Below are 24707 nucleotides of genomic sequence, written 5' to 3'. Positions count from 1 at the left end.
ACGCTGATGATACAGTTCTTTTAGCCGAATTACATGAAGACCTACAGATACTTCTTAATTACGTCATCGCAGTAAGCTAAAAAGAATATAGACCATCACTCAACAGAGCAAGAAATATATGATAATAACAAAGACAACTCAGGACATTCGTGAGATATATGTACAGAATCAGCCTATTGAAACAGTAAGAGAATTCAAATACCTATATACAACTATTAATGAAAACAATGACAGCTCTCAAGAAATACAAATCAGAATCCAACAGGCCAGAAGCGCATTTACAAGAATACAGAGGCTTCTCTGCTGTAGAAACTTAAATCTTAAGTTAAAAATATGATTGCTGAGGTGATATGTGCTATCCTTATTATAATACGGTATGGAAGCGTGGACACTAAAGAGATGCGGATGTACCGAAGAGTATTAGAGATCTCATGGGTAGATGGAATAACCAACGTTGAGATAATGTGACGTATGCATAAGGAAAGAGAAGTACTAAAAATTAAGAGGAGAAAAGTGGGATATATGGGTCATGTGATGAGAGGAGATAAATATCTAATACTCCAGGTCATTATGCAAGGAAAATCCGGAGAAAATGATCCATAGGAAGGAGATGTAACTCATGTAATAACGACTTATTTAGAGCTGCGGTCTTAAAATCAAAAATCGCTGGGATGATTGCCAACTTTCGACGCGCAGACGCCTTGACGCCAGATTGCCTTGAGAAGAAGAATAAGATACAAAAATTCAATAAATGAACGATTTTGTCTTCGATTTTAAATATTTCCATATTTATAAATTTAATAAACAATATTGTTTACTTTTTATTTTTATTAATATACGGGATTACCCCCATTACAAAAAAAATATATCTTAACATATTTTGTAATAATCAAATCTACTCAGATGACCTTGCAATAAAAATACTAGTAATTCCACAAGCTTTTCACCTGTGGCTAAGTACGATCCTGGCATATGTCAGATTCTTCAATAATTATATGAAATAATTTTCGACACACCTAATTCATTCTATGACGTCATAATTAATGACGCACTGAAAGGTACCTCTGGGATGTTCTTTACACAAACTATTCCTCCTTTTTATATCTTTTTATCTAGTTATGGTTATGGGCAGAAGAATTTGAATTGTTGATAAAAATACTTTTGCATAACATATGTAAGTCACATATTGAGAAGTATGAGAAAAAATTCTGAAAGCTTTGAAAAGAAATGATTTATGTCGGAACTGTAAACACTTCCGCACAATGCCAAAATCTCCCTGTATTTTAGTATTTAAACGAAAATTTATTTATTAAACATTGAACTGAATGAGTGTAACGCAATATAACATTCTGACAAACTTTAATTTTCTCTATTTATATTTTAGTAAATAGTGGCAACAAAGCGTTAACCCTTACCTTGTCTTCCGCTTCTTCCGCCCGGCCTTCCGCTTCGAGCACCCTTTGTTCCAGTTCGGAAAGCTGAAAACAAAAGACAACAGTTAATCTTCCTCTCAGCAAGTCTCATTTTCGCTCTATCATGTAAAATAAACTTAAAACATTTAAATAGTTCCTTTTGAAGCGGTCCCGCTCAAAGAGATACAAGTCGAGCCCTCTGGCGCTCGTCGCCCGAACTTTCCGGAGCGTAGAGTTCAGGGATCTCCGGATAGGTGGCGCCAGAAGGGTAGAAATAGATTTTTGGAATGCATGGGTGGAGTTATAGGGGGAGCAAGAAAATGTAGAAAACAATATCAGAGGGCTGAAAATAAAATTAATCAAAAATATAGAATTAATTTTAAAATTAAATTTATTTTTAGGTGGCTATTAATTTTGTAGTAAAAAGTTCTTCAAAAAATTATAAAATTTGGTAGGGTGAACCACGGTAGAATCTAAAAATGCAGTTCCACTGGAAAAGCTGATATTAATTTATGTCTTTTTGTGTAAGGTGGTATAAGCATAATGTTTACAATTGATTTTAAAAAAATATTCTTTTTTTAGTTGTTATGTATCATATTTTATTTTCAATTTAGTAGGTATACTCCGGTCGTCAGAGACGAAAATGTCAATGAACGAAATTCATGCGAACAAGCTGAATTTTGCCAAGAATAATAATTTTGGGATCCCAAAATAGATACAAAAAAGTTTATTACTTTTACCCCCGGCTTCTCCCTGAAACCCCCTTCCTAGGGAGGTAAAAACGCAAAAAAATCGATTTACCTGGAATCTGTATGCTGTAGAAAAAATGTTTTAAATAAAAAATGTAGCTAAGGTAATTTTAAACAAAAATGTTAATTATCGAGACGTTTAGGCATCACGGACACCGGTCTACATTTCTAGTATCCGAGACTAGACTCTCGGGGACCACTCTACTCTCATTCCAAGAGAACCAGGCGAGGTTGAACGAGCTGGGCCCGTACACACCTCTTTTGGCCTTACACCACCAATCGTGGTGTCGGTATCTCGGCACGTACCCGCCTGGAGATTTAAGAGTGGTAGAGGAGAGATCCTCGGCGGGGACCTGTCTACGTGCGAGGTGGAAATTCCTCTGCCTGCGTCACCTGTCCGCCCGTGGAAGGGGATAACGGATGGGTGAGGTAATCGCAACACAGGAACTACGGGGGGGGGGGGGTGGAGTGCCGCGATGCATATGCAACGCGCCACCTTCATTTTGGTGTCGGACTCGTAGGGGCAGTGGAGTCACTAATGGTCGTATGCCGAAAGACCAGGTAGACCAGGGTCCTGCCAATTTATTTGGAGGGCACAAAGTTTGGTTAGACATCTGGATCAAAATATACCGAATTTTTACCGTCGAACTGATACAAATTTTATTGAGCATTGATTTCGCTCGCTTAACTGACATTCAAAATTGACGGTCGCTTTAAGCGCTGTTTCTAAGAGAATGGTTCATTCTACACAAAAATTGCTTATAAAAAATTAACTTAGCTACATTTTTTATTTGAAACATATTTTTCTACAGTGTACACATTTTTGGTAAATCGTTTTTTTCCGTTTTCTCCGCTACGAGCGTGGGTTTTAGGAGGAAGTCCGGGAGAAAGAGTGGTAAACTTTATTGTATCTCGTTTGGAGTCCTAAAGTTAACAGTCGCAGCAAAATTCAGCTTGTTCGTATAATTTTTAAAGGTTCAGTGGCATTTTCGTCTCTGGCGACTGTAGTACATGGATATGCAATATAACGTTTTTCTTGAGTTTTTAACTAGTTTTTCTCTTACTTTTTTAAGGTTACTAGATGTGTTATATAGTAAATGCCATAGTAAATCTTTGGAAGTTTACATAAATACATATTAAAAAAGCATTCGTGGCTTTTAAGTGCATTGATGAACAATATATATTCGAGTATACAATTTTCAAAAGTATTTATAAAAGGAAAAAACAGAGATTAACAGCAGAAAACAAGGGATTAATAATAAACTATATGACATACTGAAAAAACAAAATATATTAGAGTCCAAAAATATGGATATAAAAGATGGATAGGTCATATTTGGAGAAGCACAGACGATAAGATCATCAAAACGGTTTAGATACGAGATTGCTTTTGTCTTAAACTAGTAAAAAAATAAAAGATTAAAAGGAAAATTAATAATAATCTGGAATAAGTCCAAATAGCTGAAAATATTGCTGTCACATATCACATATCCCTTTTTGTAGACCTGTGCTTTAAGGTACGTTTTTACTAGGGCGTCTGTTGAGCATCGTTGGGCGATCGTCACTAAGCAATGATCGCTAAGCGATGATCAGCGATGATTAGAGATGAACGTATGTAAAAGAGAACAATTATTGTTAAAATTCCTGCTAGCACAAGGAATATAGGACAAAGAAATGTTAAATGTTCCAAGATTAGAAAGACATGCAATATTTAAAAGAGGACAAGAAGAAGGATACTTCAAAATTTTGATAAACACCATTTATTAGGAAATGATGTTAAGTTTCCACAGTTCTTTCGTTTGAATGAACTACATTTTTTATTATGTTTAGTAGAACAGGATATCTCTCAAAATACTCTCAAAATTCAGCTTGTTCGTATAATTATACTAATAGCGGCTCCAGCGACAGACGCTTCAGTCAAAACGGCGCCGTAACAGACCACACAAGCGGTACACCGCGTTTATCGCTTGCGACCATCCCTTAGCGATGATCACAACAACGCTCCAGTAAAAACGTACGTTTAGAGAAACTCGAGAAGATTTCTTGAGAAAATCCGATTAAAAGGTGGCTTAAAATTTCGGATTTTTGCGTGAATTTGACCGTCGCCCGGTAAGTTGTTTACCAGAACATTTCGTTTTTTTTAATATTTCGGTCCTATTATATCAGCGGAGGCGGGCAATAGGTTAGTACTGACAATTTTACGTATCAATGCGAGTTGATTTGTAAGCGATAATTATTAATGTAATTAGTAATTGTGATAATCGTAACTCAGCGAGTCTTTGAGTTAAATAAAGTTATTTAAACCACCTTCATTGAATCTCTGAACCCACAAAACAACGTAACAATATATAATATAACTTATGGGTCTAAAGTCTGTTCGCAATAATTTTTTTAACCATAGAAGTTAAATGAATAAATTATTGAAAGTTTCGAAGGTTCAGTTTACTGATTCATCTAATTGAGTAAAGATAATCGATTTATCATTACTCATATTGAAGTAAATCAAGGATTTATTGATCGAGGTTTGTTAGAATTCGTTTCAAACTATACAAAAGGTTTTCGTAAATGACTTCTGATTTTTTCGAAGATGATATATACTTTGCTTAAATGATATGTTTTCTACCGGTCAATTTTATTATAATTATGGAGAATCCCAAAAGATTTCCTAAAAAAAATATCTAAAACAGTTATATAAATTGATATAAGGTTGAATGCTCCAATAAATGAACTCTGATCAAATAAAAGGCAGATGTCGAGCACAGTTTATTAATTTAATCTTGCCCAAGTTTCGCTTCCTAAAGCATCTTCAGGGGCATTTCGTCATGTTTGGCCTATCCAATAATCATAGAATGTCATAAACATAAAACTGTACATTACACTACACTACACAAGGACAAACAGTTTAAATTCTTTTAAAAAATAGACGAAGCTACATTATGGTTGGCATCAGGAGAGAGGGCCTCTCTCCTGATGCCCCATTCAGCTTTAATTCCAAAGCTGTGATTAGTCCATCGTTCTTTAATATACGAGGATACTGTAGATTGTCAACACTCTAGCGATTCTGTGTTCTACGCCCCTGTTTTCACTGCAAACGCCCGTTCCAGTTCTCCAGTCCAAAAACCGCCGTGAGGTATTTACTCTTTACTAATTAAATATCTCGTTTTGAATAGCTCGCCAGTAAACGTTGTGTGATAGCTGTGTTTATCTTGTGTTGGCGCTGGAAACGTACACGCTCATAAGGGAGTAGCAAAGCATGAGTTCGGGCTCTTTGTCCACTGCTGTAACGCTTTCGTTGGGGACTTTTGGAAAAATTCCAAAGTAGAATGAAAATTTTATACACCTGGTCGTATATTATCTCGGCAGCTGAATTTTGCAATGACAACAAGATTTAGCTTTGTTCAGTATGTAGGGCACTGCAGATTTCTTTTAAAAATGTATAATACATATAGTGTTTGCGGTCTAACCAAGAGTTTTTATTATATATAATATAAGGTCTTATACGTTAAATTTATATATAACTTTAACTAATTTCGGTATAGACATAGTTTGTGCTAACTTTTAATTGGTTGAATTTGAAGAAGCAAGTAAAAAGCAAAAAAAGATTGTATGTTACGGAGATAACTTAGTTTCCATATAGTCCAGTCCTTTTAGATGAAAATAAGGCCTAACCTTGCATGGCAATCTTTCCCAAATTTTATTATTCTAACTTTTAGGGGTGCTTAATAGCATTTTTTTTTATTTTAAACAATAAGAATACACCTAATCTACAAGATTAATCAGCATTTTTTTGTAAGTAAGATTGTTTGTAAGCTAGGTCTTATCTGTACTATCCTAGCTTTTGTTATGGCAAAAATTGTCCACTTCTTTGTTGTAACTACACAGCACAGCACTGACTCTGCCTTTTACTAACTGCTCACGTCCTTGTTGTAGCTACAATGCACAACAAGCCTTGCACAACTTAACACATTACGATCACACTCAAACGGTTTAGTCCTCTTGAGCCCTATGAAGAAGCTAAAGTACTTCATGGTTGAGATGCTTATGGATCCTCTCTTCATGTCTCATGGCGACTTTCTTAATTTCATTTGAAATAAATTCGACTTAAATATCTCTACGTAAATCGTCATTCCGAACATACCAAGGAGAACCTACAATATTCTTTAGTATTCGGTTCTAAAGCGTTTCTAAATTTCAATAATTCCTTTTTTGATACAGCCCCATAATTGTAGGCTATAGGTTCACACAGTTTTCAATAATTGTTTGTAAATCAGTGCTTTGATCTGGATGAAAAGTTGAAAGTAGCTTTCTATTAGCTCTTCTTCCATTTAAGTTTGAAGTCCATATTTAATTTGTATTTCGCTGGTTTCTTATTTGGAACAATGCTGTTATTTAAGATAATTGAAGGGTTTATTTCAAAAACAAATACTGTCAATTTTATTGAATGTTTAACGGTTGGCACTATCTGATAGCAAATTATCATTTACACTTGTCAAAAACGTATCGTGACAAAAACCGCCGTAGTCTAAAAGTGTAGACGCAACATTTCGGGCCAATGCTTTTTAAATGCATTCATAATTTTCGAATTCTGAGAAAACTAATAAGTATTTTTTAAAAATTTAAAAACAGAATGAAAGATAACATTATTACCGAGGGCCGAAAGTCCCTGAAAACTTCTTAATGTTTATTTTAGTAAGTTACAGGGGTGAAAAAAAGAGAAAATTAAGTGTGATTTTTAATTTCAAAAATCTCAACCAAAAGAAACTTTTTGTTTATTCTAAGGGACTTTTGGCACTCGGTAATAATGTAATCTTTCATTGTGCGATTAAATTTGTCAAAAATATTTATTATTTTTCTTAGGATTCGAAAAAAATGAATGCATTTAAATGAATTGGACCGAAATTTTGCGCATACGCTCTTAAAATTATAACAAGTTCTAAAAACGCTGTTTTTGAATAAACTGAATAAATATTTTGTCAGTAACAACCAATGTCATCAGACATCGGCAGTTTCACATATTTATTTACATACAGACGTTTGATAGCTTATTTACTGCGTACTTAGTTAGAGAATACTTTCTTCATTTCAGATGTAAACGTTAAAAGTTCTTTTAACGGGAAAATTAGGCCTGAACAACAGACACTTGTAATAGAAAAATTCAATTTCAATCTTTAAATAATGAACAGGATTACTACCTTTTGGTCTTATTTCATTTTAAAACGTAAAACAAAGAAGACCGCGACGTGACCATAATGCAGATGAAGACGAAGGTCCTTCATTTGATCATTCTGTAGCCTTTTATTATAAAGTTCGGAATCAAGATAACGAAGAACAGGTCTATTATACTGCTTTTTTGAGCTTCCATGATATTGCTAGAGGTGGACTCAGGAGAAATAATGATTCTATTAAAACTTCTCCAATACCACCTTCCGATGGACGTGGAAAGCATGACAATAGGCCCTCTAAAACCCCAGATGAAGTTCTACACCTTATACGACAACACATTTAATATTTCAGGGCCAAGCAGTCTCATTACTTAAGGCGAGATAATAAAGTGTTTTTACCTGAGGAGCAAGTGTAAAAAAAATGCACAAAATGTATTTACAGAAAATTCAAATTAACGTGTCATATCATGTTTTTATAATGTTTTTACGAACAAATTAAGGTGTTCAATATGACTCAGGAATATTTTTTCGATATAGATACAGCATGTTCCAAATACTTTCTAAAGAGCCCAAGATCAAGTTTGTGTCTTAGAGAAGCAAGTATTATCAAAATATCTATAGATTCTCCATACGTTAAAACGCTAGTCCATGGACTCACTGTGCTGTTAGGAATAAGAAAGCATTGGCCAATGCTATAGACTTTGATAAGTTATATGAGTCTTCTTCTTTTGGCGCCTAACTTCTGTGAATCACGTTGGTTCATACAACTTTGTTGACAGCTGCTCTAAATAGATGTATGGTAGTCATTCCTGCTCACTGTCTGATGTTCTTCAACCACGATGTCCTTCTGCGCCCTTGAGATCTTTTGCCTTCTATCTTGCCTTGTAAAATTAGTCGAATTAGTTGATACTTCTCATTGCGCATCACATACCCTAAATATGTCATCTTTCTGATTTACACGATACGCATAATTTCCAGATCTTTATTCATACGTTGGATCAAGGTGTTGTCTGTAACATGATGAATATAGAAAATTCTGTGCATGCGGCGGTAACACCACATTTTGAAGGCTTCTAATCGTTTGAATGTTGCCTCCGTCAAGGTCCAGGCTTTGACTACATATAAAAGAGTAGAAAATACATAGCATCTCAAAACTCGTGTTCTTATATCATTGTTCAGGTGCATATTACATAAAATCTTTCTGAGGCGATTGAAGACAGCTCTCGCCTTTTCAATACGACATGTTATTTCCTGTGAGTGGTCCCATTCCTTATTTAGGCTGCATCCAAGGTATGTAATTTTGTCGATTATTTTCAAGGGTTCATTATTAGCTGTGAATTTACTTACTACAAGAATTTTGGTCTTCTTACAGTTTAATTTGATAATTTAATTGATTGATAATTTAATTTGTGCATGATTTTATTATATTGTATCTATAAAGGTATTTCTTGATCATAATACTGTTTATTTCCATACGTATATAACCATTTATTAATTGATGGTACATTTTTTACTTGTGATTACATTCAGCCGCCTATATAATTGTGCTGTTGAATGTATATTGTTTTGTTTTATCCCTGAATTTTATTTCTCGACTCCTAATAAGTTTCCTGATAAAATAATACCTCTGAATATTTGTTTATTACATTAAATTATTATTATATCTTCGGCCAGGAGAAAGATCAGGCTGATTAAGTTTTGTAGGTAAGTAGGTGTACGGAGTCCACCTAATATATTTATTATTGGTTTATGTAGTGTGTTGGCAAAATTTATTTAATAATTAACTGTTCATATCTTTCCTTGGATTTGGTCTCATAACCTAAATATCTTTGCTTACCTTTTTCCCGTTGAAAAGTTAAGTGGAGCCCTTTTTCTACATATCTTATCTTATCTTTGGTAATTTTCCCGTCTATCTTTTTGTTTATTTCTGTATCTTTTCTAATATATCTTATCCTGTCCTATCTTTACTTATTTCGTCCATTGGACCCATTCCCGGTTCCAAAAGCTAGTTTCGAACCCACGACTCGCTCTTCACCAACCATCTGGCTATCGTCCACAGTGTCTCCATTGGTGACCTTTCTAGCACCACCCAAAAAAGGTTTCTGAGGTTACAACGTATCGGTCTTTTGTAATGGTCACTTAAAAGATTTTTCATTTTTAAAAATGCCAATCACGCTATTTTAAATTGGATATTAATTTCTATATCAGAGTCCTACTTATCATTTACCGTATATTCTAGATATTTGAATCGATCTACTTTTAACGTGCAAGTCGATATTTTGAATTTTGTTGATTAAGCTGTATACATTTTCAATACAGTCGTCACTTATTATACTATTCACAGACATAAAATTTTCTAATATATCTACAAATACATACAAAATTGGTTTCTTTTTCATAGTTTTTTTCTCGTTATTTATCCAATATTGTCTGAATCCTATGCCGGCGTTTCGTATGATTTATCAGAACTGCATATGACACGTGTCACCCTTTGTTTTTGAGCACGTGTCGCCTGTAAATCTCGTCAGATATAGAAATTTTATTGAGAATATCCCGAGGAGATGCTGTACGTATAGCGTTAGGGTTAATTTCAAATAAAGTCTGAGATGTATGGATGGCAAATAGAAACGTGTGCATATAAGGAGACTCAAGAAGCATAGTAATATGGCGAATTGTGGTAAAATGGTTTCAAACTACAAATTTATATACTTTTATTTCAAGAAGGAATAGTGCATGTCGAAGTCGAGAGCGGAGTGGGGATTGTTCAGGAATTTTCCTTAGTAGCTTTTCTCAGCAACTTAATATTTACTAAAAAATAAACTCTATTTACACTAGAGCTTTTACATTACATGTCGATTTTAAAACAGAATATTGTAAAAAAATACACTGTTTTCCTTTGTTATGTTGTAATAAAACAAACCAATTCGGAGATAGGGCAAGCAAAATAATCGAAACTTGTGCGAACGGCACTCAGGGTTTGTTAGGAAAGCTGGGGTCGTGGATAAGTAAATGACAAGGGGTCTGATTGGGGCAACTACAAAAAAATTAAACAAAGGGGTCATGAATCTCTACCGTCTTATCAATTTGCTTTCACACATATATAAACTTTTCACAAAAATTATCAAAAAAGACTGGACACTAAATCAGACTTCTATCATCCTGGAGAACAAGCTGGATTTAGATCGGGATACAGAACTAACGACCACTTACTAGTGATAAAGAACCTTATATAGAAGTCTGCAGAATACAACAAATCACTGGCACTGATATTTGTCGACTACGAGAAAGCATTCGGTACCATAAGCCATCAGAAATTGTTAAAATTATTGACAGAATGCTGAAAAGACCATCGCCACACTAAAATAATCAAATATATCTACCATAATGCCACAGCTAGCGTAAGACTATCTGAACAAGAAACAAATAAACTCTGTATACAGCGAGGAGTACGGCAAGGAGACACTTAACATAAATAAAGAGAAGCTCAGTCATTTGAGATTTGCAGATGCATTATGAAAACTTATGTAGTGCAACTTTTTTACAAATGGGGTAACTCTTCTGAAACGATAACTTGAAACTTCAACTTCCAAATCGCATGATTAAATGTTACATTTGACCAGTTTTCTTTTATGGTGTCGAAGCATGGACCTTGCAAGCGTCCATTATGAACTGCGTAAAGGCTTTTTAAACTTGGTTGTAAAAACGAACACTAAAAATATCGTGGACGGCAAAGCAGACAAACGAAGCTGTTCTCAACAGTGTAAAACCTACTCGTTCGTTGATTGATAGCGTCAAACCCAGAGATTATAATAAAATATCCTTAACATATAATGCGAGGTTAATGGTGTAATATAAAGTACGCAGGGAATTGGCAGAAAACAAGCCTCGTAATTAAAGAATATTAGAGAATGGAGCGGGATACTTAGAGTAGAACAACTGTTTAGTGTAGCTCAATATAGAGAGAGTCTTGCAATATGAATCGCCAACGGCAGGGAGACTTGATAAGGCACGTTAAAAAGAAGGTAATTCATTATCCACAGTTTTATCCAACCCTAATTACAGTTTTTTGGAAGCTTGTAGGGGCAAATGTATTAAGTCCCGCACTGAAAACCTGATGGTCTAATGTAGGGAATAAAAAAATTGTGTTGATAAGTGAGTTTTTTTGTTCACGAAATATTATAGATCTGATTGTTGTTTTTAATACATTGTACATTTACAAATTATGCTTTAACTATGTAGGTACTCTACCCGATCAGCTTTCACAGTACATTATATTAGTATAACCTTTCTTATTATTTATATGAAAAAATTAATAACAGAGGCCTACATTTTCGTGAAAAGTGTTTTGAGTTTAATAGGGGTCCTATAGTAAATGGGATTGTGCTGATCAAGCATCTGTACTTAGTTTTTTTTCCAGCACGTCAGGTTTTTAAGAAAAGTGTGTCTGAAATTTTTCATAGAAACTGCCAAAAATACTGAGAAAATATTTATCGAAACTTTATTTAATACAAAATTACACTGCAAAATTGAGTTATTCTTAAAAAAGAATTCAGTATAACCTACGTTAGACAATATTTGTTTTTTTTTTAATAAAACCGTTGTCTTTTTTCATGAAATCTGCGTTTTGTGGTCTTCTTTTTATGGATTTTTGCAATCTAGTCTCTCTTTAAGGTCCAGCAGTAACCAGCCATCATTCTTATATCCCATCTTCCTTGGTAACGTCTCTTCATCTCCTTTAAATCTTGATGGAACCTTTCTTCCTGTCCCTCGCTGACAACTCAAAGATTTTCGGAAAAATAATCAACGTTTGAATTCAGAAAATGAAGATTAACGCTCATATTGCATCCCAGTTTTTTATAATTTTCGACCATTTTTATATATTTCTTTATAGTTTGGAGACTTGTTGTTTCCAAGAAAACCGTCTATGACTTCTACGGAAGAACTCCATGCTTCAGATTAATCCTGGGTCATTGTATTCTAGAACAATCTGTCCGATTATAAGGTTCGAATTTGAGGGCCTACAAGAATTCCTTATGTAAGTTCAGCTTCAGAAAGTGCAGGAAATTTGTCGCACAGATATTTAAAGCAGTCATCTTGTTTATCTAAAGCTTTGACAAACTGCTTCATTAACCCTAACTTTACGTGAAGAGAAGGTAAAAGAACTAATTTTGAGTCAACTAGTGTATCACGTTACACATTTTTTTGTCCCGGTACAAGTCTTTCTCTGAGTGGCCACTCTTTCTTAACGTAATGTAAATTTCGTGATCGACTGTCCCACTCGCACAAAAATATGGTGTACTATACTTTATTTTATTTAGCAACAGCTCAAGATTCTCATATGTTTCTTTGAGATGCACGGAGTGAGCAACAGGCACTGAGGCATAAGTATTACCATTGTGCAACAAGACACCCTTCACACTTCTCTAGAAGAATCAAATTGACAACTCCCAGTTTTATGACTACTTCAGAAATATTATAACAATACACCAGTGAGCCCTTTTGATAAAAATACTTTGCGAACTCTTTTTCACGATGCCTATACTACGAAAGTGTGGTACCTGGAGCCAATTGATTTTTATCTTTCAGTGGTAATCCTAAGATTTGTGCAGCATCCTTTGATATACCCAAGTCTCTCACCAAGTCATTTAGTTCAGCTTGGATAAACTTTTAAGATTGGTCTATCTCAGGATTGAATTCGTCTTAATCGGTTTTTTCGTCTGAACTTTCATCTGATAATTGCTGTTGGATGGTGTGAAGAAAAGGTGAATTAATGTTCCTGGTCCATGAGATACAGGTCGTTTAGCAGAAGGTAAATCAGGATATTGAATTTGGTGTTTTTTTTTAATTAAGATCCTTGATATCGCAGGAGCAAAAGTAGCAGTCGTCTCCATGGTTTTTTGGTTCCCTCCATACCATAGGAATGCCGAAGGGTAAAGAGTTACGTGTACATTTTGTCCATTTTCTCAGTAGTTCGACACACTAAAAGAACACTTTGTGTGGAGCCCAAGATTTGTCCTGATCACCAAGCTTTACCCCGAATTAAGCGTGATAAGCTTTCTTTATAAAGTCTGTTACGTTTCCTTTATGCTTTGCTATTGATAAATCACCACACACGTAACAAAATATGTCAGGACTGTTCTTACACTTTCTTGATGACATTATGGCGCGATAAACACTCATACAACAAAATACAACTCGATGCTACAAACAACTGACGCTTACTAACTCTATTTACGAAATACTCAACTGACGATGCCTTCAAGTAAGTATTAAAAAAATAATTTTAATGCAATTTAAGAAAGCTACATGATAAAGAAACTACAAGAAGAATATACCAAGGCTGGCCTAGATATTAACCTCGCGAAAACAGAGTACCTATCTACAAGTGAAGAAGACATAGAAGATCTACAGATTGATGACAACGTAACAATCAAAGGAAAGGATAAATTCAAATACCTGGGGTTTATAATCACGAAAAAGGCAACAACAGAGGAAGAAATTACACAAAGATTAGGACAAACAAGAACAGCAATCCGACAACTTAACTCAGTATGGTGGGATAGACACCTAAATATGAAGACAAAAACGCAGATTTATAAAACATTAGTGCAAAGTATTATGACATATGGGGCTGAAAATTGGATCATAAACAAGAAAAATAGCAGTAAGATAGTAGCAACAGAGATGGAATGCCTGCGAAGATGCTGCAGAGTAACAAGAATGGATAGGAGAAGTAATGACGAAATAAAGCAAAGAACATCAATAGAAACAGACATACTAACATATATAGAACAAAAAAGACTAAAGTGGTATGGACATGTAAGAAGAACTAGCGACAGCAGATGGATAAAGAGAATAACCGAATGGAGCCCCATAGGAAGGAGGAAAAGAGGACGATCCCGAAAATCCTGGAGGAACGAAGTAGACGACGCCATGAGTAAGAGAGGACTAAACGATGGAGAATGGAACAACAGAGAGAGATGGAAACGGTTGAGCGAGGTAAGGCAGTGAATACTGTAGAATCCCTAAATATATATAAGAAATATTAATAAGCTACATAGTTGCACTAGTATATAATATCTCACAAGGTTTTTTCAATTTTGTGAAAAATTTTGACGTGATGGGCTTAAACCGAATTCATATCCAGAATTAGCGTACCCGTATTAGCTAAGGACACATGTTAAACTCACAATAGCAAAAATCCAGAGGGCATCCAGACAATTAATCTACACATTGTCACATAACGTATTCCATAAAGTATATAAGTTTATTTAAAAAATTCTTTAAATGTAGTCTTTTATATTTTTCATCGACCTACACCAACCCTTATATTGCCCCCATCCAAATAATACTGACTTGTAATGAAAACCCCACCACATGTTGCTCCTTATTTAAACAAGGTCGAAATTTGTTTTCGGGGCACGTAAAAATTTGCGAGCTACCTCTGGGCTCATCTGAAAACCTCAGTTTTCATGAGCCTCGTAAAATAAAGTAGGATAGTATTATATTTTCACGACAACATAGCCTTCGGTGAATTAAGGGAGGCAACTGTAGGAAGGAGAAAGTGAGTTTACCGTTACGTATTGCGGTTAACAGTTTGATGTACTAAAAAACAAATTTTCTGAGAATATAATAATATTTTCCTGTTGCTTTATTTAAATGAAAAAAAAACTTTATACTCTCTTTTTTATTTAAAGTAACGGGTATGGGACATCTGTGGTCATTAGCACGAGTTACAATTTAAGGTTTATATTTAATATAATATATATTACAAATAATATAGTTTAAAAAATTTAACTGTTGATTTTTCTAGAGAAAAGATTTTGATTGCTTCAAATTTCTCTAGAAGAAATTCTAGATATATAGATTCTAGATTTCAAGGCTCGATTTACCTGATAATGAACGCCAATATCAGGCACTGATCCAAACAAATTGTAGACACTGGAAGAAGAAGAAAGATCAACGCCAGAATTGACCATAGACCAGAAATGGCAAAATATAACGAACGCCATAGAAAGTGCCGCAGCGGAAACTATAGGAAAAAAAAAAGGAATAACAAGAAGACAAACCAATGGTTTGACCAGGAGTGCGAACAAAGCGTGCATCAAAAAGCAATCAAGAGGTTAGAGTAACTAACACCCCCTACAGATGAGATCAGGAAAGACTACAACAGAGTAAGGACTCAAATGAGAAGACTTTTGAGAAGAAAAAAAGAAACAGTACCTAGAAGCGCGAATATAGCAACTGGATGAGCAACATAGAACCGGTCAGTCTAGACAGTTTTATAAGGACCTAAAAACAATGAAGGGCAACACGACCAACAGCCCAAGATTTATAAAAGACTATGCAGGACAATTGCTCACAGACGACGAGGAGATAAGCCGCCAATGGAGAAAGTATTTTGAGCAACTCCTAAATACAGAAAAATCCACAACGATAGGGCAACAAAGACAGTACCAGTTAGTCGAACCTGAAATACCAGGGCCCACACCTGGAAAATCTCCAACTTGAGATATATCATCTTATAAGGGAAGTCTGGGAAAGAGAAAAAATACCGAAACACTGGCATGAAAGCCATATAGTACTTATCCACAAGAAGGGAGACAAACAAATATGTCGGAACTATAGAGGAATATCGTTAATCAATACAACGTACAAAATTATATCCATAATACTATCTAGAAGGCTAACTTTATACGCAGAGGAAATAATAGGCGACTACCAAAGCGGATTCAGATCGGGAAGGTCGACCATAGACCAGATATTCGTCCTACGATAGGTGTTGGAAAAAAATTGGGAATTCAACCGCGATATACACCAAATCTTCGTGGACTTTAAACAAGCTTACGATTCTGTTAGCAGAGAAGCATTGTGGGAGACCATGGTAGAAATAGGAGTACCTGGAAAGCTGGTACGATTAGCACAGGTGAGCGCAGAGAAAGCTTCCACACGGATCAGAATTGGCAGCACTACGTCGGAGGAATTCCTCATTGACACCGGGCTTAGACAAGGAGATCCTCTCGCCCCCCTGCTATTTAATTTCGCACTGGAACATGCGGTAAGGAAAGCTCAACCAAAACTGACAAACGGATTTGCCGCCCAAGGATCAAAAATACTATTGGCGTTTGCGGATGACGTAGACAAAATTGCACAATCCACCAGAGATGCAAAAGAAGTTTTCACCCTATTCGAAAAAGAAGCCAAGAAAGTTGGTCTGAAGGTCAACGAGGATAAGACCAAGTACATGGTGGTTACGAAGAACCCAAGACCAAGGGTTAGACAAAACGTAACATTCAATAAATATAACTTTGAAGTCGTCAAAGAATTCAAGTAAGTGGGAGCGATCATAACATCTGAAAATAAATATGAAAAGGACGTGGCAGCCAGGGTCATTGCAGGAAACAGGGCATATTACTCATTAATGACCGTACTTAAATCAAAAATGTTCTCAATACCAGCAAAAATAAGAGTGTACAAGACAATAATTCGTCCCACAATAACGTATGGAAGCGAGACATGGACTCTGAATCAGCAGGAAACGACAAAATTACTGGTACTGGAAAGAAAGATAGTGCGGACTATCTATGGGCCTTGCAGAGAGGAGACAACAGGAGAATGGAGAAGAAGACACAATTATGAACTCCAGACAATATATGGAGATGAAAATATAGTACGCTACATTAAAGCAAACCGAATAAGATGGGCGGGAAACGTACTAAGATCGAGTGATGAAAGACTCCTAAACGCCACATTCTGGGAAAGGCCCGATGGCAGGATGGTCAGATGGTCGCCCAAGAAAGAGATGAAACGACGCAGTAGCCAGTGATTAACGCAAAATGGGAATACAGCAATGGGAAATAGCTGCTCAGGACCGACAACAATGGAGGCAAATATTAAACGCGGCCAAGACTCACATAGAGTTGTAGAGCCAAATGATGATGATGATGATGATAGATTCTAGCTAAAATAGATTCGGAATTCACTATTAGCTCTTCTAATTTCTTTTAATTTTTACGTTGCCCATAATATGCTTCCTATCGTTTAATTTTTGTGTGTTTTTCTTTTGATTATCATGTACTAGCTTTTCATACTGACTGTCTATTTGTTTTATTTGACTTCCTAAAAAGAAATAGCAGATTAAAAAATTGTTCTATTATGTCAATAGCAAAGTATTAACGATATGTTAAAAAGTGCAGTTTTTCTGAACGCTTTACTTCAGCAAGAATACGGTACTGATGAAGATCAACGCGTATTAAATGAAAAACTTCTTACACTCTCATCCACTGCAACTTTTTAACCTGATACCGGATTTTCTCATCTCGTATTTATCTCCAGTTTATAAGTATAACAAACGTGAGCAATCGCCAATAAAAAAGTTATTTCACTCTTCAGTTCGTGCAAACGACAGATTTAGCCAATAAGCTGCCGGGAAGTTTACTTCTATTTCGAGATAAATAATGCAATTCACGCCAAAACACATCTAATATTAATGGATCAGCTCAAAACGTCCTAAAGAACGTTTTATTTGCGCCTGGTTTTTACTGCGAGATAGAATGTGACCCAACGAGGTATTTTCCACACAAAAAAAGAAATCCAGAGCGTAATGGATGAACTCTTGAGAGTTGATGGAGAGACTGGATTAATACAAAATGAATATATATATATATATATATATATATATACATATATATATATATATATATATATATATATATATATATATATGTATATATATATATATATATATATTGATACGATTAGGGTTTATAGAAAATAATTTATAAGTTATATACTACATAATATTAGATATAAAAAAGTATTTGATTATTTTAAATAAGTTATATACTAGAGAATTTAATAAAAATATATTTATGTGAGGGCATTTTTAATAAATTAGCATATAATAAGTGTAAAAAGTTGTATTTTAATATTGTAAATAGATTTAAGTGAGCCATGTGACTAGGCAACCAACTATACAAACTCTGTCTCCAATTTGACATTTTAGGAAATAAGGGAATATAAGTGGGGTTATATAATATATTGTTTGAATTGTGTATTTTATTAAATTAGAGTGTTAGTTACTAATTTAATTATATATTCTGATCTGAAAAGCCTAAATGTAAACAAAATTATTAATAGAAAAGAATGGAATTCTCTGGATCTCCGGAGATGGCCATGTTTGCGAAATGGTTTGTTCCAGAAAATTCAGACAGGTATTTGATAGAACAAATTGGAACATGATCTATTACGAGATGGTTCTAGAAATTCAAAAACATATAAATACCCGTGATTTGGATTCAAGAGGGAGTTTTTTGAAAGTTTTTAGTCAGAAAAGTTTTAGATAGTGCAGTCAGAAGAGTTTTAAGCAGTTTTTAAGTTTTTAGTCAGAAGTCAGGCCAGTTTATTATGAAAGTTAGTAGAAAGATACAATTAGTTAGTGAATATTGAAGTAAATTGTTCAGAATTTTCAAGAAGTCAGTCAGAAAAGTTTAGTAAGAAATATGAAAGTTAGTTGGAGTCAGTGAATCAGGTACAAATAGTCGAATTGTTTAATATAGTGAGTTAAATGAAGATTAAAAATTATGCATATAATTAATGCACATTTATAATTATACACAAATAATTATTGGAGATTATAAAAGTATATTGGAAGAAATTAAATTATATTATGGTTGGAGATTAATATAAATCAACTTATAATAATTGGATATTGGTATATTGAAAAGAAGAATAAATATAAATGCTGTTTGCTGGTTTGATTGGTGGTATATAAATGCTGGTGAAGAAAAATATATCTTAAATTAGTAGAAGCTGATAATTGGAAAAAGAAATTTCACAAAAACAAGGATAACCGAAGTACGAAGACTTTCAGTGGTGATTAGAATATATATAGTGGAAAACAGTTCATTTAGGCATTCAGTGAAAGAAAGGTACAAAATTTTGTTAATATAATTTAGTTAGTGTCATAACAATTTCAATTTTGAAGATAGTTTTGTTTAAATTGTAGATTGTCTATAGAATTTAATTAGTTTTATAAGAATATCAATTTAAAGATAGTTTATTTTAAATTTACATTGGCTAAGTTAGATATATATGTGTGTTTCATAATAGTTATAATAAAGATAATTTAAAAAAGTACTTACAAGCTAATTCTTTGAGAACCGCGATAAAAACCCTATATATATATTATATTATTAAAAATACTCATTGCTCATCATTCAAACAAAAAAACACATCATAACAAATTGGCACCCAACGCGGTGGCTCTCTATTTAAAAGAATTAGTTTGGGAAGATAAGTGCTCTCATATAATTAAATTAATTATCAGTAGAAAGGAAAAATTATAGAATTTATTTTTAATTATATTTGAACAAGTAAAGTCTCAAAATGTCTCAAGGAAAGAAAGGTACAAGAAGCAAAAAGAATGAAGAAGATGTGGAAGTAGAAACACAACCTATACAAGAGGAGAGTTTAGTTCAAGTTCCACAAGATACTGCAGAAATGAATCCAGAAAGAGAGGAAAATGTCAATATGGCAGCTTTGATGTCATTAATGATGCAGATGAACAAGACAATGGAAGAGAATTCAAAAGAAATCAAAGAAGACATGAAAAAAATGGAACAGAAAATGGAAGAGATTACGAAAAAAATGGAAGAGAATTCAAAAGAAATCAAAGAAGACATAAAAAAATTGAAAGAGAATTCAAAAGAAGTCAAAGAAGACATGAAAAAAATGGAACAGAAATTGGAAGAGAATTATAGAAAATTAGAAAAGAAAATAGAAGATAATAATAATAAAATTGTAAAACAAATGGATAAAAAACTTGAAGCTGCAGAGAAAAAAGTAGCAAATGAAATAAAAAGTATACGGAATGACTACAAGAAAAGGATAGACAATGAGAGGACAGAAGTAAAGAGGATTATTCAAGATAATAAGATAGATATAGAACAGAAAATAGAGTTACAGAAATGTAACTTAGAAGTAAAAATTAACGAAGACAGGAGAAACACAGAAGAAAAATTAGACGATATACAACAAAATATCCAAATAAATAGTAATCAAATAAGAAATGTGGAACAGAGAATAGATGATATTTCACAAATGAGAGACATAGGGAGACCTTACTTAAATTTAACAAATGAGACTGGGATTAAATTCTCTGGTAATATAAAAAATTTGCATCCTAGAGTATACATAAATAGTTTAAAACATAAATTAAGATTTGTGAATAATATTAATGATATTAAAGATTATATTAGAATGACATTAAATGACAATGCAGCAACTTGGTTTGCTAGTATTGAGAATGATTTAGATAATTTTCAAACATTTGAAAATAAATTTTTAAATTATTATTGGGGTGAATTAGAGCAAGCCAAGTTTAGAGAAATTCTATATTTTGGAAAGTATAATCACAATTTAAAATCAAATATGGTAGATTATGCATTAAAACTGATAACAGTCGCAAAATATTTAGAACCACCACTTAGAGAGGATGAAACAGTCTTAAATGTATCTAGACATTTTGATGCTGATGTTGTCCAAACAGTAACTGTACAAAATATTCAAACAATAGATAGTTTTATTAATTTTATTCAAAGAATACAAAGAGGCAATATGACAAGTAATAATAACAACAGAAAAAACAATAATAACTTTCAATATAATAAAAATGATATTCAACAATATAGACAATCATATAACATTAATACTAGGTATGGTAATAATTTACAAAATTTTAATAATAATAACAGTAATCCAAATAGACAGAACTTTAATAATAATACTAGTTATAATAGACAAAATTTTAATAATAATACTAATTATAATAGACAACATTTTAATAACAGTACTAATAATAATAGACAAGATTTTAACAATAGAAGAAATACAGAGCGACCTAACTATAACAGACAGGTAAATTGTGTTCGAAGGAATAGAAGCTGCGAAGGCAGGGAACGAAGTAGTACAAGGCAGGAGAATGTGAGTAGAAGTCATAGTAGGGAAAGACATAGGACATCAGATCCAAGTGGTCAGATACAATCTGACAATTCTAATAATCAAAATTTTGTGCAGTAAACTTTCTGAATTACAAGTTAGGCCATTGCTATTATGAAAAACCTTCTGAATTTATTTCTCTAGATGAAGATAAAATTATTGAATCTATTAATTTAATTTATATAAATGCTTTGGCCAAAAATAAAATGATTAAGATTATGATAGATACTGGTTCAGAAAGTACTTTAGTCTCGGAGAATTTTATTTTTAATACATTAAAATTATCAGATATAATAAAGATTCCAAAAATTAAAATTGTTGGTGCAAATAATAAGAAGTTGGGTGAAATTGATAAACTAGCCAATTTTAAAATTAATATTCTTAATAAAGAAATTAATATGCAAGGATTTATTGTCAAGGATTTATGTGTTGATATATTAATGGGAAATGATGAATTGGAAAAGAAGAAAGTAAAGATAGATTTTGAAGAAAAAATGGTAACTTTGGAAGGGCAAATAATTAAATTTATGCAGAAAGATGAGGTGGAAGAAGGAATAAGAGTTGATAGGATATTATTAAAAGAAAATAATGATGTTTATGAAGAAGAAATGTATTTTGATGATAGGGAAATGTCCCAAAAGAATGTAAAGAATAATGGTAGTGAATATTTAAGGAATGGAAATTTTAAGCAGATGGATGCCTACGAGGAGGAGTGCGTAAAATTGGAAGCAAGGAATAATGAGTACATAATGAAGAATAATGTTATTTGTAAAGAAGAAGATATGATGAAAGTTTTAAATTGCCCTGAAGAATATAAATCAATAGTCATTTCCATATTGCAGCAACACAAGGGACTTGTCAATAAAGAAAATAGAATTGCACAAAATTATATCCATAGTATAAAAGTTAAAGAAGAAAAAGATTTTAAAACAAAATCATACCCAATACCATATAAATACAGAGAAGAAGTAAACAAAACAATTAATAATATGTTAGAAGATGGGATCATTGAGAAGGCAGACACACATTTTATTAACCCCATAGTAGTAGTACGAAAAAGATCAGGTGAAATCAGGTTATGTTTGGATGCAAGGAATATTAACAAGATTACGGAAAAGTAATTTGAAGCACCAATGAGTATAGATGGAATATTAGGAAGAATTACAGGAATGTCATTTTTCACTAAAATCGATTTACAGCATAGTTTCTGGTTAATACCTCTAGAAAGAAAAAGTAGACAGTATACAGGATTTCAGATAGATGGAGTAGTATATCAATTCAAAGTAGTACCATTTGGACTTCAATCATCTTGCAGTGCTCTATGTAGATGTCTTCATGATATTCTGGATCAATATGAACATTTTGTAATTCACTACATTGATGATATATTAATTTTTTCTAAAACGGCTGAAGATCATGAGAAACACCTAAAAATTATAATAAATAGATTAGACAAAGTTGGACTAAAAATAAATCAAGAAAAATGTACATTTTTTCAAAAAGAAGTCATATATCTAGGTTATAAACTTAACACTAAGGGAATCGAAATGGATCCAGAACGGACACAAGTCATTCAGGAATATAAAACACCACACAATTTAAGAACTTTAAGAGGATTTATTGGAATAATTAATTATTATAAAAGGATGATACCAGATCTAAGTATAAAAGAAATTCCATTACTTGAACTACTGAGAAAAGGTGTAAAATGGAGATGGGATCAGAGAAGAGAACTAGCATTCCAAGAAATTAAAAACATTTTTCTGTCAAATTTGAAAATATACTATCCTGACTACACACAGCCATTCATATTAAGAACAGATGCATCAATAGAGAGATTATCAGGGGTATTATTACAAATACATGATGGGGTCGAATACCCAATACAATTCATTTCAAGAATCACAAAGCCACATGAAAAGGGTTACTCAGTTTCAGAATTAGAACTAGCAAGTATAATACACTGTGTCACAAAATTAAGAATTTATTTGTTGGGTAATGAATTTACAATAGAAACAGATCACCAAGCTTTAACGTCTATATTAAATAACAAATATGGAAACAGTAGAATACATCGGTGGAGTCTAATACTTAGTGAATACTGCTTTGAAATCAAATACATTTCTGGAAAATCCAATATAGTGGCAGATGCTTTATCAAGGTTAGAAAATACACCACAAAAAGGGCAGCGAACAATAAAAGTTGGATTAAATCAATTAGTAGAAAGTACTGGATTATATTCTAAAGAAGAAATTATAAGAGATCAGATCAATTTGAGTGAAAAACAAAAAGTCCTTAGGAAAGATGGAGTATATTATAAAATAATAAATGGCATAGAAGTATATGTAATAACTAGAACTTTAGCAAAGAAAATATTGAAAAATTTACATAACAATTATATGCATATTGGTTCAAGAAAGCTATGGATGCTATTTAGGGACAATTATTTTGCAAAGAATGACATAAGTATAGCAAAAGAAATTACTACCCAATGCCCAATATGTCAACTAAACAAAGAAAAGAATTTCAAAAACCAGAACACATATAAATCTAATGTTGTATATGAAAAACTAAATACAGTTTCCATGGATTTTATTTCAAATTTAGTTCTCAGTCCAACAGGAAAAAAGCATATACTAGTGATAGTTGATTTATATACAAAATTTATTAAACTATATCCCTGCTCCAGAACAAATGTTAAAACATTAAAATTATATATTAATCAATTTTTCGAAGAAATAGGACCATTTAGAAATTGCATAATAGATAATGCTACATATTTTAACAACCAAAAATTTCGGACATTTTGTGAGAAAAAGGGAATCAACATTCATTTTACAAGTATCAGACATCCTCAGGCAAATCCTGCAGAAAGATATATTAAAGAAGTTATAAAATATTTAAGGATACTGTGTCAAAATCAACACGAAACTTGGCAGCAACATATACCACAAGTAGAGTATTTTTTAAATAATACACATAATTTGAATACAGAGGAAGTACCAGAATATTTAATGTTTGGCCATATAGGAAACAGAAAGTGGATTAGTGAATATAATCAGGATATGTTAGAACAAGTAATGCAGAAAGTGAATAACCGAATTAGGAGGAAAGCTGAAAAATATATCAGAAGACAAAATCGAAATATAAAAAAACCAATCACATTTCAAAAAGGAGACCTAGTGTTAATTCGTTCACTTAGAAAAAGTAATGTTAAAGAAAACCGTTGTAAGAAATTACAACCAATGTTTGAAGGTCCATATACAATTGAAAATCAGAATGGACTAAATAGTTATGTGTTAATAGATGCAGAGAACAGACTAAGAGGCATATTTCATATCAACGACATTTTTCAATATCATGAAGAGATTGAATAATGATTTCTA

At 33.0% G+C, this 24707-nt stretch overlaps 1 protein-coding gene across 6 annotated transcripts in view; it reads right to left on the bottom strand.

Annotated features, from left to right (window-relative positions):
* Positions 1 to 24707, bottom strand: part of LOC140444830 (uncharacterized protein CG43867-like) — a 265897-nt gene that overhangs the window by 116067 nt on the left and 125123 nt on the right. For all 6 annotated transcript variants that reach the window (XM_072536550.1, XM_072536552.1, XM_072536551.1 and 3 more), the window contains exon 2: positions 1416 to 1478. In XM_072536550.1, the coding sequence (XP_072392651.1) occupies positions 1416 to 1478 (63 nt within the window). The remainder of the gene's footprint in view (positions 1 to 1415; positions 1479 to 24707) is intronic.

The sequence above is a fragment of the Diabrotica undecimpunctata genome, chromosome 1 (genome assembly GCF_040954645.1).
Source record: "Diabrotica undecimpunctata isolate CICGRU chromosome 1, icDiaUnde3, whole genome shotgun sequence".
In the NCBI taxonomy this organism is placed as follows: domain Eukaryota; kingdom Metazoa; phylum Arthropoda; class Insecta; order Coleoptera; family Chrysomelidae; genus Diabrotica; species Diabrotica undecimpunctata.
The sequence above is the reverse complement of the archived record's forward strand: the minus strand, read 5'-3'. Positions and strand labels throughout refer to the sequence as shown.